Below are 20907 nucleotides of genomic sequence, written 5' to 3' on the forward strand. Positions count from 1 at the left end.
GAAAGTAAAGAGCKTTTCCAAAATAAAACAGGACAAGGAACATTACACCCACCTATACAGAACACACCTTTATATTTCAATCTACAGCATGTTCCTCAGTGACTAGAACGATGAATAAATAACGTAAATCGCTGTTCACATGCTGCTACGCATGACCTCGTATCTCAGCACGCCTCTCCCCAAAGACGCAGCAGCACATCCACACAGAGCCGGTCTGTTCACGGGCGCTGCCGCCATGAAGGTGGTCACTGTAGCAGCCGATGAAGGAGCCATTTATTGCATGTTTTTTCATGGTTAAGTCGCACAGGAGGGCAAAAGAAAACAACAACAAACAAATAAAAGTCCGGTTTGTGCTTCAGTCCACCTGAAATGTCTCAACTTCAAGGAAAACCGTTTCTAGGAAAAGACGAGAATTCTATGAATCCATGCATGAGGTTAAAACTTCACGTTGATTGATGAGAAATAAAACCACTGAGACGAATAAGGCCGATGTTTTATTGGGTGATCTGTGCTGCGTGATCACATCAGGATTCAGAATCTGGACCAGATCCCAGCAGCAGTAACGTATGTTTAGTTAGTTTATTACGATGTTTCTTAACCAGCACCAGGCAAAAACACTGATAACACATTTTATTTTTYTTATTTTTTGACCTCTAGTATCTTCTGGCACCCCGATAAAACTGCACCACATTCTAAACAGACTCTTGCCAACACCAGTTACGTCCAAATGGACATGTCTCTTTTATTTGGTTCTCTCTGATGGCTGATGCAAAAGTTGGACCTTAAATGCCTCACAAAGAAAAAGCATCCTTAGAAATGAAGATACGATGATATCGTAAAATACASCACCGCCCGCTCTCCAGCTACAACCTGAGGCTTTAATGGAAGCATGAAATGCTCCTCTCTCYGTACAGCTGGCTCTAACGACTCGACCGCTCTGCAAAACTCGTCAATGATAAATACTGCAAGTCCAAATAAAATTAAAAAACAGTTAAAACTGCCTGCACTGCGCAAGTTATGGACAGATCCTGCTGTTCAGAAAAAAAAAATAACGTGGCGGATATTTACAGTGAGCAACTCGTCCCAGAGCAAACGCTGGCGTTCTCACGACAGAAACAAGGTTCGCACTTGAGGAACCATAAATAAGGAGCGTGTGAAACTTCTTTTTACATTTCCAAAAGGCCCGACAGATATTCACTGAACAGTTCACATTTTGTCATCACAAACCTCGATGTATTTCAACCTACAGAAAGTAGTGGATAAAAAAAAAGAAGCAAAATTCTATACGTTAAAAAAAAGAAAAAATCTATTAGGAATGCAAATCTGAAAAGTGTGGCGTGCATTTGTTTCCAGTCTGCTCRGAACAAGCTGTCCGTTCAGCGAGACGTGGCGGTGGCAGCATTATGCTGTGGGGATGCCTTTATTAGCGACAGTGAGGCTTGGTGGGAAGACGGATGGAAAGCCCTTTATTTTGAAAAATAATAATAATGATAACGTGTATCATAATCCTTCCTTTTTTTTGCTGTTATGCACCACTTTGTCTTATGACAAACAATACATTGGAGTCTGTTGTTAAATAGTAAAAACGCTGTTTCAAGGCACTGTTTTCCTGCCATTTCTAAAAAAAAAAGACAGAATTTTTTTTTTTTTTTTTTTTTTAAATACAGTTTTAAGCTTACAACTGAGTATTGGGGCTACGCTAACGAAATGTTTATTATGAAGATAAAGCAGTAGCATTACAAGAATAAAGTCAAAATGATACCAGCATAAAGTCATAATATTTCAGGAATAAAATTTGAATATTAACAGAAACATTTTATCAGGATTTTTAACAGAAGTCGTAATATTCTGACAACTTTCATACCACGACTTTATTCTTGTAATTTTTTTCTTTTTTTTTTTTCTTCTGAGCGTGGCCCTAACACTCCGTCGTTTAAGGTGCGCTGGATTCAAATGATTAGCACCGACATGACGGACGTCTCAAAAGTGCATACGTGCCGATTATTTCAATCCAGGGTGGCTGCGTCTGGGTCGAGTTTTCATAACGTGTTGGTCCGGCAGCACCGCGGACGTCAAGCTCACAGCTGTGACCAGACTAAAGGCTCCATTTGCTCCAGATAAAACAACGACACAGAACCACTCGCCTGYRACGCAACCAAAAGTTGACGTCCACCGCGCWGCCCTAAAGAGTAGGAGTCTAACGCCTAAAACAAAGTCTAAGAAACGCAGATCTAGGAAAATATGATAAAGTATAATAAAAGTGTGAACTGAAAACACCTTCTACGCTCTTTGCATGTTACTCTTCAGCCTCTTGAAAAGAGTTTTGTTTTTTTCTACTTTGTGCCGACAGAAAGGGAAGCGATTTAGCTCCAGGATGCTGAATCATAAATTAGAGRAATGAGCTTTCAGAGGTTGCAGGGTGACATTCAAAGACCAGGAACATCAGATTTTTTGTTCTTTTTTAAAATTGTTGTCTAAATGTGCTTTAGTTGAGTGTATATACAGGGGCAGGGCTTGATATCTTTTTGGTCTGGCATTTGTATTAGTGTCCATGCTTCTTTAGAAGAAGGCTCTTTTGTGGCTCTCAGTTGTGTGTCCTTTCAGTCCCGCTCAGAGCAGCTCCCTCTGCTCCTGTTGGCTGCTGACACCTTTACTTCTTCTCCTCAGGGACCTTTTGTGTAGCCTGTTACTGTTGGCTCCGGCTGCGGGAAGAAAAGGTACGCATACTGATGACATCACAAAAAACAAAGCAACACAAAAAAAAACAACAAAAAAAGAACAAAAACGAGGCACAAAAAGGACTCAAATCTGATTCTGCAGCGAGTGGCGGTTGTGGAGAGTGTAGCTCTCAAGCTACAGGATCAGAAGCGAGCAACTTTGAATCAATAGGGACTTTTAAAGGTTTCTAAAAGAAATGTTGCCCTGGAACCTGGACAATTTGTCAATTTTATCCTGCGCTTTTGTCCTGGTATTGTTTTTACTGTTTTATGACTCCAACGCTAGCTGCATTTCTGTTACAAATGTGTGGAAAACGTTGTCAATATTCCACTAATGCTGAATAAACACAATTCCGCAATTGCTGCGTTTCCATTAAATAAGAAACACTATTAAAATTACACACAAATTACACAAAGTTTTTTTATGTCATAAGTCATTAAAAAAACATGCCGCACTATGGTATGGATGAGAGAAACCTAAGTATTATTTTAATTGAAAAGTATAAACAGTTCATATTTTGATTCATTTGAACAAAAAGCCTAAGTCACGCCACCATCCTTAAAGTTCAAAACACTTTAGTCAGAAATGTTCCTTTGAAACTCACCTTCTATGCACTGGACTTGTGGCTTTTCCCACTCTCCGTTTGCCATACAGTGTATGACAGACAGGTGGCGCTGTGTGAAGCCTGGGTCACACTGGTAGCGGATTATAGAGTCGACAGGATAGCGCCCTCTGCTGCTGCCCATCGGACCGCCGTGTTCCACCTCCGGTGGTGCTCCACACATGACTGACGTAAAATAGAAAAAAGTTTGATACGTTACCATATGAATGCAACACATATTTGGCACTCCTGGTAAAGATTCACAGCAAAAGAAAAAGCTAGAAAATATAAAGTTTGTTACTTTATACTTTACTTGATTTAATTTGAAACTATCATTTAGCAAACTCTGGAAAAAAAGGTTTCCTCCATTAAAACAAACACACAAAAAAACAGTGGATTGTTGGATGTCAATTTTGCTGCACTATTCAAACGGTTTCATTTTTTTTCTACCTCTACACATGGACAAGGTTAGTATTTTCCCAACAAACACACATCTGCCTTATTTGACTAAATTGCAAGCTTTCTTGAGTTTCCTACTTTATACAGGAGTATAATATTAATCAGTTTCAAAAATTAAAGCCTACATTCCTTAAATGTTTCAGCTACTTTTACCTTAAATTAAAATCTTTGGAGTGCAATTAAGTGCACCAACAGGGATTTGGTAGAAATCTTTTAAAATAAGATTTTGTTTGTGTTCAAATTAAAGATGTTTTTTTATTTTATTTTAACAGTATGGGAGTATATTACTGCAGTATAACCTACTATTTTTCATGGTTTCACCCGCATTTACCAAAAGGTTGCTGTGAGGGGCCTTTAAATGCAACAACAAATTGTCCCTTTAAAAGATGGGATTTCATTCAAAAATCTGTAAATGAAAAAAATTGACAAAACATTGTAAAACAAACAAAGGGAATAAAATCCTAATCACTAAACGTTTTGGCATTACCAAAAAGAAATGTATAAAATGTTTGATTAACTATGAATCTAATATGTTTTGCTGTGGATGGGTGATTTTGTGACCAGTCGGCGTACCGGGTGCCAGCTTGCAGGTGAAAGGAAGGTGGTAGTTGCAGGGCACGTCGTTCCACTCGCCGCCCTCATGCCAGATCATCACCACGCAGTCTTCACCAGAACCAAAGTAGTTATCCGGCTGGTTGGGCCTCCAGTTCTCGAAAGTCTGATCACAGCGTCAGATTCAGAGCTGCAGTTTGTTTCATCACCGTTTCCAAAAAGCTACGCTAACGAGCTAGCTAACAGTTGTATTGTGACTCGGTTCAGTAAAACTCACCAGAGGGCTGCCGTCTGTCCAGCGGAACTCATTCTGCACGTCTTTGTCGTTAAGTCCAATCCACTGGTAGCTGTCACCATTGGCTGTGAAGTAAACAAGTTCACAAAATTTAGGACAAATGGACAGCTGTATTTGGACAAGGTAGGGATGGAGCTAACAGCGATCAGCGATTATTTTTCACGATTAGTCGGATAAAAAAAAAAGGCACTTTCTACATTTTTTTCCATCTAAGCCTTTTAATACAATTAAAGATGTAAATAAAAAAATTACTCAATTCCTTTTTTAAATTGGAAAACCAAAATTTTATTGCCTGATAGACAACACCAGCTTTCCTTTAGTATTGCAAATGATGCATCTGCAGCTAAAAATAGCCTACTTCAATCAACATCACACATTTTCATTAGTGCTGCCAATTGATTAAAAAAATTAATCGCATTAAACACTTTCTAGCACTGTGATTAATCATGGTTGATCACCACTTTCTAAGCTGAAAATATAAAAATACACGTCCTAAAAATGTTAAAGAAAATCTTTTCTTGTCTAAAACCAAACATCTCAGTTTTCCAGGTTTTGTAGATTCAGGACCATTTAAAAAAAGTCAAATATAGTTTAGAAATGTTAACTATAAATTTTTTATGCTTAGTTGGCAGGATTATTCATCATCGCAATAAGTAGGCTACTGGCTACACTGGTTTTATGCAAGTGTCCATCGTTGTGTTTTTTAAAGGAAAATATGCCACTGAGCATTTCGGTTTCTATCCTCGCTCATCTTTTCACTCACATTAGCGACTCTGCATTGCTGACCGCAGTACAAGACCGTGCTGGTGTGAACTAGGTAACCCTCCGCAGGCAAGAGAGAGGCTTTTAGGTCAAAATAGGTAATACAATTACCGTAAACTACATTAAGTAATACAAGTACCTTAAGCTTTTTACATTAATCTGACTGACAGCTCTAATTTTAACACTCTCTGCTGCTTTTTTAGCTTTGTTCAGTCTTTTGAAATCAGATCGCATCATCATCAGATATGACATGAAGGTCAACCTGACTATCAGACGGCTACTCACAGTTGACAAACCGCTGCTCCTCTGACGAGCCGATGCTGACCAGGTGGCCGCTGAACTCCTGACAGCGCTGCTCTGCCTCAGCCCAAGTGAGTCTATCGTCAAAGTGTCGGTAACATCTGCCGCCAAGCTCCATCCAGTCCTCAGGACAGCCCTTCATAGCTAAACATGTTTTGGAAAAGAATTGTTTAACGTAAACAGTTCACTTCAGCTGCTCAGTTTAGTGTGAGCATGTAGATTGTATTGGTCCTAAGTTTATACCTCCGTCCACATCGGGACGCTCCACAACAGCCGGAGTAACCACAGACACTGACGGAGCCGTTGTTGGCTGGGCGTAGAGTCCTTCTGGTGTGGCTGAATGAACTGCAGACCCGGTGTCACTCTCCTCAGTTGTATCCCTGGATCCTGATAGGTCAAGAGTCGGTACAAACTCTCCGTAAACCGTCGTAGGAGCCGCTCCGCTTCCCGACGGTTGAGTTGAAGTGCCGCTGAATTCAGGGTGGAGTCCTGAGGCACTGCCTTCCCCACTTATCTCCACCACACCCCGCCCCTCTTCTGTAGAGTCTGTGATTATTTCAATCATGTCATCCTTGATCAGGTAGATGACTTTGTCATGCTTTGGAGAAAGGTCTCCGGAGGCAGAGCCACTGCCTGAAACGCCAGATGGAAAACCACTGGGAATACCACTGGGAAAACCACTGGAAATACCACTGGGAAAGCCGCTGGGAAAGCCACTGGTGTACCCCGATTCAGTCGGCTGATCTCCAGACACTTCTTCCTCCCCAGGTTGCTGGGGTGTCAGGTCAATCCCACCGCTGCCGATGAACAAAATGCCAGAAAACTCGCCCGAGCCAGAAGCAGACACATCTCCTGATCCAGAAACACTTGATCCCCCGCTGGTGTCGATCCCTCCCTGGCCAAGCTCCTGCGTCGTCGTGCCATTCTTGAGGGTTTTTGACAAATCCACCAGCTCTACATCCACCAAGGTGACCACTGTGTCATCACCACTGCCACTGATGTCCCCACTTCCACTTCTGTAGCCTGATCCACTTATAATGATGCCAGATCCAGATTCAGCTCCAGATCCAGACACAGCTCCAGATCCAGATACAGATCCAGATCCAGATCCAGATCCAGATCCAGGCCCAGATATGATGAAAACTGTGCTGCCCTCCTTTCCCTCCTCGGGGCCTCCGGAGCCGGACTGCTCGCTGGAAAGCACATCGGGTGTTCCGCTGAAGGTGACGCCTTGTCCTGACCCGGACGTGTCACCGCTGCTGGTGGAGGTAGCAGGTTCCCCGGAGGTCTCCCCACTGGCTGAGTGGTCAGCCGAACCAGAACCCGACGCATCGACCAGGACTGGAGGGAGAACGGTTTTCACTGTAAAACAGGATGGAAACGCAAAAATGAGATTAGAAGACTTGATTCTTATATTTCTAGTCTTCATCATTGATTTAGTAAATAGATAACAGTATATATATCGCGACAATCACGATCAATATCACGATAATAATAGAATTATAGAATATCCAATAATTTCACTGAACTCTGAGCCAGAACTGCATGGCATTCTGGGAGGTGTAGGAAGAGGAAAGGCTTTAGCCATCAACCTCTAGAGGCCAGCTGAGCTGACTGGGTGGCACCTACTAGCTTGCTCACTCTTTGGTTACCTAGCAACAACCTGTTGAGTACACAATTCCGCAGCAGCAGCAGTTTAAGGTTTTGCCACCGTGCCGCATTGCTGCTTAAAAATAAAAATCAACAGCGTGGAGAAAAAATGAGAACAACAACTCACGAGGAAATTGCGAATAAAACAGGAAAGGTCCCGTCACCAGTTTGGCAGCATTTCAGACATTTAATACAAAAAACTAGTCAATAATTATCAATACCGATTGATGCAAAACGTTTATATTGTGATACGTTTTTCACCCATAACATGTTGCGGTGCTATGTCTTTGTGTTTACTTTGAACTAAATTTCAGAAATATTCAAGCTTTTACCATCATGAGACTTTTCTGGCTTTGTCATTCTGAGCCACGTTACCTGTTGGAGCAACTTGTACAGATGTAACAACAGTTTCTTTGATAACTTCATCATCTGTGATATTCACAGCAGTTTCATTGTAGCCAACTGCAGTTTTATCTAGAAGACAAAAAGACAATACGAAGAAATGACATAAACATTTCCAACACAAATATCCATATTCAAGAAGCTCAGTTTCACTTTATTAACATGCACCAAAAAGCCTTGCCTTTCTTGCTTTTTGTCTTACCAAAGTCAACCGGTCTGACGGTTGTAGTCTCGTTGACATCTTTAGGCCTTGTCGTCTGAGAGACCGTGGTGGGAGTTTGGGAATCAACAGGAATTTGAGCTGAACATAAAAAAAGAGAAAACAGACTTTATTCTTGAGATGAATTACGATTTTGAATCATATCTTTCTTCATCAGACTTCTATTTTGATCACATTTTCACCTTTTAAATAAATAAAAAAAGAAGTTAACCTCTGAAGCAGTAGGCGTCGTAGCGTGAATGCTCATCGGGAAATCCCGTCTGGTTGGGGAAGGCGTAGATGGTGCGCACCCCGACCTCTCCGCCCCCACAATAAGATTTAGGGGTTGTGATGGGGAAGCGGACGCTGCGGTCCATGAGCCAGCCTGGCCTGCATTTGTCGAGTCCTTGTTTCCATGCAGCGTGCAGCTGCCCTGGTGTGGCCAGGGTACTGTTGAGCTTCTGGCAGTGCTGCACGGCCTCGTCGTAGGAGAAGCTGTCATAGTCGGTGGTGAAGAAGACCTCACCTGGTAGACAGAGGGATAAATGGGAAAGTCTGAGTTCTCACCAGCCTCAATCTCAAAATCTTACTGTATATGACTGCCTCATATAAAAAATACAGTAAAATGTAATGTGAAAAACTCTGCATTTGCACTTCTGACAAATATTCCACACAGTCCTTTAATGAACATTTTGCTACAGAGCTACATACATACAAAATCCAGATAAATACACCTTTAGCTTTCAGTGCTAACATAACAGAATAACTAAACCACCACAGTAAATATGCTGCACTTTTCTTTTGAGAGGTTTCAAAGCAGTTAGCTTATTATCTCTAATTTAGCTTAAACTCTTTCATATTTACCTCACAAATAACCGATACCAAGATTTTGGCAGCGAACCACTACTTGCACAATCTTAGAAGTATGGTATAGTAGGGCATTAATTTATACCGATATTTGATTTTTACCTCTTAAACCGTCCACGTAACAGAAGACATCGTAGCTTTCACTGGCTGGTCTCTGGCCGTACGACCTCACTCCTGGGAGGTTATGCAAGTTACCAGCACAGTTGCTTCTGGGTGACACAATCGGATACCTGGGCAAGGAAAGCAAAATAAATATGAAAGTTTTCATTGGTTAAGTTGAAGTTAGTATAAGAATATCGGAGTTGTATGAAAGAGAAATCGGTTTTGCGGAGACTTTGTCGAGCTGATGTGCTGGTCGTCTAGCTCACCGCACAGATTGGTCGCGCAGCCAGCCGGCGTCACATTGGTGCAGGCCTTTCTCAAAGGCTGCATACAGCTGCTGGGGGCTGGCAATAATCGCTCCGATGGTCCGGCAAGCCAGCTCAGCCTCCAAAAAGGTCAGAGTGTAACGACCAGTGATGGGTCGGTAGTGGAACACCACACCTAGGACAGAAGGAGGAATGAAGAAAATGGCGTCTGAGAGGACTGTTTCATCTGTACGAACATTCAAGTCAAGTGAATTGATTTGTTACAAACCTCAGTAATCTAGCTTCAGGATGTAATATACCTTTTAAAAAGTCATTGAAATAACAGGTAGCCAGTTGATTGAAGGATATAAAAATGAATTTAAGAAATCTTAAAATCAATTCTAAAAGCCTTAGCTTTGCAGAAGTCAGCTAATGCAAAGAAGCCAGAAGCAGAGGAATGTGGTCTTGCTTGTGTGTGCCAGTGAAAAGTTGAGCTGCAGCCTTTTGGACCAACTGCATTTGGCCAATCTATGTCACTCTGTTGCCAACATAAAGACAACTGCAATAGCCCAAGTGGGATGTAATGAACGCATATGGAGCTGAAAGCATGGAGGGTTTTTATTTTCAAGGTTCATCAAAAGACAGAAACTCCTTTGCTACCATTTTGAACTGAAAGAAAGTCTATTCTCAGGACAAAATTGATCTGTTCGTTAAAGCTTAAGTTGTTATCTAAAGTAATACCAGGGGTTCTGGCAGAGGGTCATTTCTAATTTCTAAAAAGCCAAAGTCTTGAAATGTAATTTATTTATATGATGGTAAGTGGAAAAATTGATCCAAACTGTACTCTGGTGCAATCGGAGTCAGTTCATCCTATAATTCTAGCTGGTAGAAAAATAATTTAAGGTTGAGGGCATTGCTTTGTCTTTGACCATCCCAAGCAATCACTGCCAAAAACGGAAAGGTGCCACTCTCTTTTAACAAGAAAAAACCTCCAACAGAACCAGGCTCAGCAGGACCAACCATTTACCGCAACCAATTAGCGACTGAGACAGAGGAAAGACACAGAAGCACTGTTTTATGGTATTGGGTAAAAGTTTTTTTTTTTTTTTACTGGCAACAATACTTTTAGTGGTTTCAGCTGGGAGAAAAGTGGTTAGATGAAGAATTTCTACAGTTGGTAATGTCATTCTTACAAGTGTTTTACTGCCCATTATCAAAAGTTTAACAGTTTTGATCTAGCCTAATAACTTCTTGTCTTCAAGTAAATTGTCCAAAGCAGAGAAAGCTGCCACATTCCCAGTACTTCTATTATATTTTAAGTATGACTGCAGTATTTAATGGAAGCCAGGTGTCCTATTCTCAGAATCATAAATTATGCTTTTGGTTATATGCCCTACAAACATTGTAGAACATTAGAAACACAGAAGTCATTAGACTACAGCTGCTGATCTATATACAGGATATCCCTGTTCTCTCTGGGGACACTTCTCTCTCTTTGCGGTACTACATCCTTCATCGGAGTCGACCCAATGAAGGTTTTCTATAAAACTTCCTTAGATCAGCACGCGCCCTGTTTTTGCAGTTATTTCTTCTAGTAAATATCTTGAAAAACAAAGATGTTCCAAACAATGTTTCCATTCGTACATAGAAAGTTTACCTGTGGGACCCATGGTCACACCTTCACTGGACAGATGTGGCAATGGGGAGAGAGTTACCACTCCTCCAGACTTGCTCTCTTCAGTCCCTTGTGGAGGCGATGGGGTGGGGAGGGGCACAGGGGTAGATGCAAACTGGATGACTGGGAAGGGTGTGGTCCTACCAGGCACTTCACCTTCATCATCATCATCATCTGAGGAGTCAGGATAGTGAGATATTTAGAGCACAAGACACACTACTCATTAGCAAAGACATCAAACACTCCAGAAATGAGATAGTATTTATATTTAAGCCTCTTGACTCCTTTGAAAATCCAGAGTTGTTCTCAAAGAATCACCAACCTTGGAAGCAGACCGCATCGTAACGAGAGTCTGGGTAGGGGTATCCAGTTTGGTTGGGGAACAAGTAGACTGTTCTTACTCCAACAAGCCCCCCTCCACATTGAGGCCTGGGGATGTTGATTGGATAGCGTACACTCCTGTCTGCCAGCCAGCCAGCATTACAGACATCCATGCCATTCTTCCAGGCAAGGTATAGCTCTCCGGTGGTGGCCAGCCTCGCTCCCAGTTTGACACACTGGTCTTGTGCTTCATAGAAGCTAAATTTGTCAACAGACATGGAGTAGAAGACCTTGCCTGGTTGGAGAGAGAGAGAGTTGAGAAATAAGATGAAAATATGCCTTTGTTTTTAGGTTGAAAAGGTCAAAGATTGTACTTGTTTGTTAAGAATACCTGACGTCTTCTCAGCAAAGCAGTACACATCATAAGTTTCATTGACATCTCTAACGCCGTAGGTCCTCACTCCAGGAAAGTTTTCCTTATCTCCAAAGCAAGGTTCCCGAGGCTCATGAATAGGGTACCTAGAGAGAACAGAAATGTTGGTCACCCTGGTGGTTTGAGGTAACGTTCTAAACAGTTATTTTAACCAATCTTTTAATGCACTGAATAGAGACAGATATGACTTTGTAGGCATTCTGAAAGCAGATTGTTGTACAAGTCTCTCAAACTCTGGTAGTTAGTTGATGTACCTCACAGTTTGATCTGAAAGCCACCCAGCATCACACTGGTGGTATCCGTCATCGTAAGCGGCTTGGAGTTGTGCCGGAGTTGCAATGGTGGCACTGTTCTGTACACAGGCCTCTTTGGCTTTTTCAAATGTTAGGGTGTAGCGGGTGGAGATGGCACGATAGTGGAATACAATACCTGTAAAGAAATAGAGAGTCAATGTCATCATTTCTGGTAAACCCTCCCATGACACATGGTTTCTCCAACTAATTGTTTCACTTTTCCTCATCAACCACCAACAAAACACGGGTGCTGTTTCTAGAAGCAATGTGTCGACGTATATATGGGTGATCAATGAAACTTTATGTTCTACTGAACAAAGTTGTATAAATTTGAAGCATACCTTGAACCTGGATGTCTACAAAGTCAGAGCTGTCCTCAATGCCATGGGTCACTTCGCAGCGATAGGTACCAGAGTCTTTGGACCTCAGTTCAGTTATCTCAATGGTAGCATCAGTAGGAACCATTGGGTAGCCGACCAATGTCACCCTGTCCAGATACTCTGTCTCCACATAAACCTTCCCCTCCGATGCCACCAGGATTGGGCTAACTTTCTCCTTGGTGACGTAGGTCCACTTGATTCTGTGAGCTAGTGGGGCGATGGTGGGTGCTCCCGGGTCGTTCACAGTGCTTCCACGGAAGTAGCATGGCACAGCTACCTTTCCTCCCAGCAGTGGACGAAGAGGCAACTCAACAGGGATGCTGACATGCAATGAGCCAACTATATCTGCAGTAAAAATAAATAGATGATGCATTTTTTGCCATGATCAGGAGTTCAGTCAGATGTACTATAAAACGTTTTTGTTAGGGAAAAACAGGGAGAAAAATGTCAATGATGCTAGTGGCCATGTGAAGTTATATTCCTTTAAATAGAAAGAGGCTTTTTTTATCTTAGCAATTCAACACAGCCGTGTTTAGATATGAGTAAAAATTTAACAGTTACAATAACCATCTTCAGAGTCAGCTGCATAGCCTTGGTCTTAGAATATGTAAAACCTTTCCAAATAATTTAAATAGACTAATACATACCGCTACTTTATGTGCTAACCACTGTTAAAKAATAGCAGAAAGTTGACCACCAGAATTGGCAGGTGATTGAAATGTGAACTATAAAAAAGATTTTCACTAAGAAATTAAAATCTTCCAAAAAACGGAAATATTTGGTACAACACAAAGTATTCATTTATTAATAATGTTTTTTTTATTTTCATTTCCATTTGATAGTAATGCTTTCAAACCACTAGCGACATTCAGAAAAAAATATACTAGGGCACACCCAGACTTTATACAGCCACTTTTGGAAAAGGACTGTGAGGTCCTGTGTGGCTCATAGAATCAATGATTTACTGATTGGTTTTCTACAAGAATCAGACTACATTATTCATTTCATCAAAATTTTGTATGGTTATTTTATTATTGAACATACGGATATATAGAAGAGAACATTTTACAATACAATTACTTTTTCACGTTTAATTTAAAAAGAGATTAATTTTTGTGTCCTGCGAGTTTATTCAACTGATTTCACCATGTATGATTTTGTCATACATGGCGAAACACCACCGAACTAGGCTGTGGTCCTATTTCATCTTGTCTTCAGAAAAATGCTAACTAACTGTATCTTAATCAAATTTGAATTTTGGTTTGTATATTGGTGAAAAGGCTGATCTCACAAAGCACCTTTGAATGAAGACATAAACACTACATCCCTTCAGGCAGGATGCTGTGTTTTCTTACCATTAGGATCTTTCAGTATCGTTGTTGCCAAGATTACGGGCAAAGACACACACAGCAGAAGGAGGGTTGTCATTTTCACCTGACAAATACAAAAATACACAATAATGATTATTTGCATGTTTATCATAATGGACAAAAAAGATTCAACACCTATAAGGTTTCCAGTTATACTGCCTGTTATTTTCTCCTCTTAGTTATTGAGGTAAAAATTAATGTTAAATGAATGTACAAACTTTAATGATGTTTATTTTGCCTCTGTCTTCTCAGCTCCTGTGCTCATATATTGCATGGATATTGCTTCAGGCTAATTAGGCGAAATGGAAATAAAGTCTCAAGTGGTGTTTGGTATGGAATGAATGTCCCATTTTGTGTTTCTGGACATAGGAAAATACATACACTGTATAAAAGGACACATGGCCTTTATTTCCTCAGGCTGGCATGAAATCAGACTAAACTTTTCCTGCTTTGGGTCAGTAATATTAACCACAACCACTTCAACTTGCTGAAAGGCAAAATGACAAGAGAGGTACTTTATTACTTTCTTCAAAGTCAGAAGTTTTCATACATTTTCTCAGACTCTTGGGTCTCCATGTGATTTTTAAACTGAATGACTTTTGGGCTCATCCTTCCAGAACCTTTTCACAATAGTTTACTGGAATTTTGGGCGGTTCCTCCTGACAGAACTGGTCTATTCGAGTCATGTTTGTGACTCACCTTGCTCTCACACACCCTTTAACTTTCCCTGTTGATTTCTACAGGAAATCAGCTGACGCCTCAGTGAACCTCTGTATCACAGCCTTACGTCTGCCAACGCCTGACTAACACACAGCTTATTTCTCACAACTTTCCACAGCTCTGACGCACAGCACACTCAGACATATTAAAACCGCCGAAGGTCTCAACTGAACCGTCATTGTGCCGCATTCACAGGGCTGGAGACGGCCTGCAGAAGGCTCCACAGTTCACTAACAGGCTCAGAGAGACGAATAAAAACCAGTGAACCTGAAGCATTCAAATATCGTGACCTATCAGGGCTCATAATACGTTAATGCCGTCATATATATTCAAATGCATGACATTTAGCATGAGTAAGTGTGTGTATCTGGGCACTTTAAAAGTTCAACGGATGAAGCACATCCAGTGGAGCAGGACGAATATTTGCCCAAGAGGGACTGTTGGCTGAGTTTGGCTAAAAACTCTAAATACCAATTTGCATAATATTAAGAAATCCGTCATGAAATGATCTCACAGTTTCACTTTTTAACAGATATGTGATTATTACATGTGTGACACATAAAGTCTCACAAATATTTAGGAATGTTTGATATTCTTCCCATGCCTGAAGGCGTCCGGCTCACTGTGACAGCTTTGCAGTAACAGTCTGTGTCTTACCAATCTAAGATGAGTATTTCAGTGTATTTTTTTCCCCAATTGAACAGAAATTGAAATCTTGTCTCGGGGTCCCAATTGGCCATAAATGCTTTGATATAAAACATTCTACTGTAGCTCAGGCTTTGTTTTTCCAATTGAATTAATAAAAAATAAACTTTAATTTCCCCTTGGATTTATAATGAAGGTTCTCTGCAATTTTCCCACTGATTTTATTTCACAATTGTCTTGTGAAAGAAGCAAAGAATCCACACAGTATGATGGTGCCACCATCACTATGGGGATGGTGTGTTCAGGGTGAAGTGCAGTGTTAACTTTTCTGTTGTCATGGCATCAGCCTTCCAGACCCCCCACAGGTCTTCTGGTTCTGGGCGGCTCTGCATCCGCAGAACCAGAACCAAACATGAAGAAGTGGCATTCAGCTTCTATGCTCCTCTAATCTGGAACAAACTTCCAGAAAACTGCAGAAATATTGAGTTCCTTAAATCAAGGCTAAGAAACCATTTGTTTAGAGTTGGTAGTGGAACCAAAGGCAACATTGATCAGTATATTTGATATATATGAGCTTGATGATGGCATTTGACATAATGTTTAATGTTGTTTCATAATTGGTTACTGTATTGTATCTTTAAATGCACTTTGAACTACGTTGTTGCTGAAACGTGGGATACAGATAAACTTGACTTGACTTCTAACACAAAAACTGATCTCATCTGGGCATCTGACAAAATGTCAGATTTTAAGAGAGCTTAAATCATATTTATACCTATCAACAGACTATAAAATCAACAGAGTTTAATTTTGAAAGAATTTGAAATTCTTAACATCACCAATAAAAGCTACTGTGATGTCAGTACTTTTAATACATGATAATTTGTGCAAATTACTGTGCATAAAATGCAATATACAATATATCATTATTTGCATTTCCATTGACCACGTAATTGGTCAATGGAAATTATTTGGAAAATAAATTTACTTAAGGGAAACACATCAATTTTGAAAGAAATGTTCTGTTTTGTTCTGTTTTTTGTTTTGTTTTTTTGTAAAAAGTTTTAACTGGATCATGAGGCAGGTTTTCTTTTTGGTGGCATCAAAATTGGAATTGGTTTATTGCAAGACTGCAATGGAAACACTTTTTTCCCCCGCATCCCACAAGTCACACGATCAACAGACGGATGTTGCCACTGGCGCAAACCACGAAGAAGACGATAGGAAGTGGTAAGAGGATGATGACAGCCAACATATTTTATTAATAATTTATGTGCATTCACGTGTAATTTTAATTGCGTTTCTTATGTAATGGAATTACCGCAATTCTGAAACGGTGTTTTTACGACATTAGTGTGGAACATGGACAAAGTTGTGTCAACACACACTTCCCACATTTTGTCGCCAACTCAACAAAAACTTTCGCCTCTTTATCTTCGCAACATGAGATTTACCAGATCTCATGTTGCGCTTGAACGCATCATTTTAACTGAGCGCACTGTGTGATACGCTCCAGCATCTGGGAGTTGGTCTCCCCAGCAGGTCAGGTCAAGCCAATCAGCTGCCGCTCCACACTGCGCCCATTCAGCCGCGCGTGGTGGCTGCTGCTCCCCAGGTTTGCCACGGTGTATGTTCTGTTCCCGACCGACCTGGAGGGCAGCATAAGGCTCCGGTCTGTTCCAGAAGGGAACGGTCGGTGGGGTTGAAAGGGGCGGGGCCTCGGGATGGTGCGACCCGCCAAGGTAAACACAAGGCGGGCATCCAGGGACCCACCCCACCTCTGTCCACCCACTCTGCTCTCGCCCAGCACCAGAACAGAGCTGACATTGATATGCGCGCGCACAAGGAAACACAGAGCGGCACTCATAGCTCGTCGAGGGGATGTGAAGGAACTCACGTCTGAAGCCGCTGCTTTTAAGAAAAACGCCTGGAAGTGTTTGAGCACACGCAGGGGCTACCGACACGCACTGTACAAGCTGTGTTTGGGAGCACACACAGACTGTTGTACAGTGAGATGGGCGGAAAGCAAAAACGCCTCGTGCTCACACCCACCCGCCCATAGGTGTGTTAATAGTACACGACGGCGTCAGAGATCAAGGACGTGTTCCGGCGGCTCCCCGAACGTGTCACGCGTTTACCCAAGAGTGTCACTTTACAAACTAAAGAGTGTAACCTGAAGAATATCAAACAGCAAAGGCGGTTTGGCTTCAACCAAACCTCTGTCAACTCAAGAGTTAAAATCTGGAAATTACAATTCCCGGCGCGTGCGCGTCTAGTTTAACGTAACCATGGCGACGGGATGTCGCTCTCTGCCAGTTTTTTCCAGCATTGCTGAAAAATAAATAAGACCGTGATCAAATCTATGAGCTCTAGAAGCCGTTGCTATGGACGATGACTAAAGACTCAGTATAGGAAAATGAAGACAGGGGAAAAGGCTACAAAACATCTCCCAATATACCTGGAGGGCATTATGAGGCTCCAGTCTTTAAAATACACATAAATGCTAACAATTTAGGTGTTTTTAGTTAGGTTTGAATGGAAAAAAATCTCAGAAATATATTGATATCCTTTTCTGTAATCAATGGAAAAATATTCTAATAACATTTAATAAGTATTTTATTTGTTTCCACTGATAATTTTGATGATTTACATTTGGAGCTCCAAGTTTTCCAGGTTTGGATGCTTCCTTGACATCCCAACCATAACCTTTAGCTCCCTTAATTGATTCTCCGTCAGATTCAAGTGAAAACATTAACATCACATCCAATCAGAAGCAACGTTGGTAAAATTCAAAGATTATTTTACACCAACATTGAAGAACTTTAAAAACACTGAGAATTAGGTGATGCTTGAAATAGAAACTCTTTACGAAAATAGCAACAAATTTAAACTAATGACTAAACGTTGATTATAGATTAAAAGCTGCCTCTTTGGCACCGAAAAAAATCCTTTATAAAACGACAAACTCTTCCGAAACCGACTCACCATTTGTTTTTGATATTAAAAAATCAAACTTATGAGTGAAAACACTTTCTAAATAATCTCCCAAAGAGTCACAAAAGCATCTTCCAGAACCTCACCCAGATATTCCAGTGTGTTGGACTGGAAAACGTACCGTATATTCTGCCGCTGCTCCCAGTGCCGGTGACTCCAGGGGCCTCTCACTCCTGCCTGTGTAGGAGGACAGAAAGAAGCTCTATGCAGCTACCACACATTTAGATGCTGGGAGGAGAGGGAGGGAGAGAACGGGAGGCGAGGAGGAAGGGAGCAGGGGGGGTAGTCCGCAGCCAGTTAATGAGGTCATGCAAGCTGCCCCGAATTTCAGGGTGGGAGACAAAAAAAAAAAAAAAAAAGCAGCCAAAGAAGAATTTTTAAACGCATACGTGCAGGAGTGGGTTCAGGCTGTGATGGGGATGTTGTCAAGTTGATAAGGTTACAATAAACACAATTCCACACAGTTTGACTTTAGATTCCGTAGCACCGAAATTCCAAATTAATTTTGTGGAGATTTTAATTGAGATCTGAATGCTATGATTTTTCTGCATCGCCCTGAGACAAAACGGAAACGGATTGAGAGAAATTTGACTTTGGAATTTAGCGTCTCGAAATTGAGTCTCTATGCCTTTAAAAACTCCTGCTCTTTCTGAAACCCATCGCAATAGCACTCCTCAATAAACCCTCTAACAGGGTTAAACACACCATATGTTTGCTAATTGCTGCTGGCTAGTCTGAAGGAGCTGAGTGCTTCTCTGAGCTCGGAAACTTGGAAGCCGCAGCTCCGAGGAGGAGCTTCGTCCTTGAAGGTGGGGCTAGGTCCACCCACAGGAGAGTAATGAATTTCTCAAGCAGGAGAAAGAATCAAGGTAACACTCCAGGTATGCTGTTGATGAGGGAATAACTTTATAACATGATGTAGCCTACAGCTCAAAAAAGTTGATTTCACACAATCCCGCTCCTTTAACACATCCTTTGTACAGACCAGAGTATTTTCCAACGCTCAAACGTTTTGCAGTGTACTTCAGATTGGAAACATTCTAAATTAATACCGTCTAAATACGGCAGGGGAACTTAAAGGAACTGCGAACATGGGGGCGTGATTGTGTGCTGCTGATCAAAAAGTGAGAAGAGTCAGCGGGTTTATTTGCGTTAGCATCCTTTTGGGCGCGCGCGGGCGGCCCGTTGCTGCACAGCGCGCGCTGTGTCTGCCCGCTGGTGTCTGTGTGCATTCAGTGTAAACTCAAACAGCCTAATGTTGGCCTGAGGTTGTGGAAAGGTGTGTCTCCCACTCGTCTCCCACCCAGGCTCTATTCAAAGGTGTAAATGCTGGCAGTGTGCGCCGACACACGGACACACGCCCAGTCGTCCGCGTTTTCAAAGGAGAAAAGATTTAAACAGCTGATTTGCTGCCGTTTTCGGCTTGTTTGGAGGGCCGAGTGTTTTTCCTCCGCCGCTCGCAGATGAAACAGGAACATGAGGTTTACTCGCCCATCATTCATGTCAGTCAGCTGCAGCGTTCAGATGTTATTTCAGGAAGGCAGACATCCTAAACAAAATCAGATTACGGTTTATGTAGCTTTCTTAGTGAACAGAATTTTTTGCCTTTAATTTTGGTTCTTTTTTATTTTTTTTAAACCTACTTTTCATTTATATTCATTCCAAGCAATGAGCAACCATAGCGTCCATTTGTGTGGCAGTAGTGTTCTCTTATTAGAAAGTTTCTACTTCACTCGATGAGCTAGTCGAGTTTTTTTCCCTCTGATTTTTACGGTGGCCGACAGGTGCAAATGCGCAGCAACAGAGAAAACATGCAAACAAACAAAAAAAGAGACGCAAACAAATGAAATCCAGCAAACAAGAAGAGATGGCGCAAATAAAAAACAAATCAAATGCAGCAAACAAAAAAAAAGAGACGCAAACAAAAGTCCCTCCTGCTTTGCTCTACCAAAACAGAAGATGCCTCATCAGCACTGCGGGATATTGAATAAATAAATAAATTACTTTAGTGAACCAAAAATATTTACAGCTATTACCAGACTTAATATCTGTGTTTCACCTCCACTCATAGGGGAAAACTATTGGGAGTTTTTAAAACAATTTGCCGGGAGACATCGGTTCTCTCTCGGTGTACCGAACCTGGAGCGTCCGGCCAGCTGACAGCTGGCGAGGGGAGCTGGCTGTTAATGCAGCGGGAGCAGACATCTCCGAAAACGTCGAGCAATATTGTAATTAAGTGATTTACTGTTGAACTGAGCAGATATTTCAGATCTATACATCTACATTCTCGCCTAAAAACTTTGTAAAAAAATCATTTTGTTTATTTTTAAGTGTAACATAGCACAAATTATTTTGCCGCCATTGCTGCTTTTCTGAACACGAGTTTTAAAGGACGCAGACCCTAAATTTGGACACAGCTGTTTTTGTTCGACTCCCTCTAGTGGTCTGGAGCACTTCCGTTTTCAGCACTTTTTGTTTGCATCTTTTTTTTGTTTGCTGCATTTCATTTGTGGTTGTAGTCTTTTTTTTGTTAGCGTCTCTTTTTGTGTTTGCATGTTTTCTCTGTTGCTGCGCATTTGCACCTGTCGGCCACCGTAGATTTTGATGACGATAAGGTGAAACGTCAATACAATCAACAGAGGTTATATTAGGTACACCTGGCAAACATTATCTGCGTTTTCATCACAAATGTTAAAAAAAGATGTTGACGCTAATGGAAACCCCCCACCCTTTTTTTTTTCTTTTTTTTTTTTTTTTAACAATTATGGTGTTCCCATTAAAAAAAGTGGAATTTTATTTACGTGGAATTATAGTTTGTTCAGGCAATGAAGTAGTTAAAAAACGTGACTCGTGTGGTGCGGAAAATGTGTTTTACAAAATACATTTATTTACGAAACCTTTTTATCGAAAAATAAGTTGGTTCC

At 41.2% G+C, this 20907-nt stretch overlaps 1 protein-coding gene across 2 annotated transcripts; it reads right to left on the reverse strand.

Moving 5' to 3' along the window:
• Positions 1-481: 481 nt before the first annotated feature.
• acanb (aggrecan b) lies at positions 482-18210 on the reverse strand. Of its 2 annotated transcripts, none has more exons than XM_008410741.2 (18): positions 18105-18210; positions 13610-13688; positions 12216-12599; positions 11836-12010; positions 11540-11667; positions 11150-11443; positions 10810-10995; positions 9174-9348; positions 8908-9035; positions 8171-8464; positions 7942-8040; positions 7713-7811; positions 5931-7049; positions 5673-5831; positions 4608-4690; positions 4352-4496; positions 3323-3505; positions 482-2702 (listed from the first exon to the last, which is right to left on the reverse strand). In XM_008410741.2, the coding sequence occupies exons 2-18, from the start codon at positions 13680-13682 to the stop codon at positions 2611-2613; spliced, it is 3816 nt and encodes a 1271-aa protein (XP_008408963.1). In that variant the 5' UTR covers positions 13683-13688; positions 18105-18210; the 3' UTR covers positions 482-2610. The 2 variants fall into 2 exon arrangements, with proteins under 2 accessions (XP_008408963.1, XP_008408961.1); XM_008410739.2 differs by having other exon boundaries at positions 10810-11001.
• Positions 18211-20907: the final 2697 nt, after the last annotated feature.

This window comes from Poecilia reticulata, linkage group LG6 (assembly GCF_000633615.1).
Source record: "Poecilia reticulata strain Guanapo linkage group LG6, Guppy_female_1.0+MT, whole genome shotgun sequence".
In the NCBI taxonomy this organism is placed as follows: Eukaryota; Metazoa; Chordata; class Actinopteri; order Cyprinodontiformes; family Poeciliidae; genus Poecilia; species Poecilia reticulata.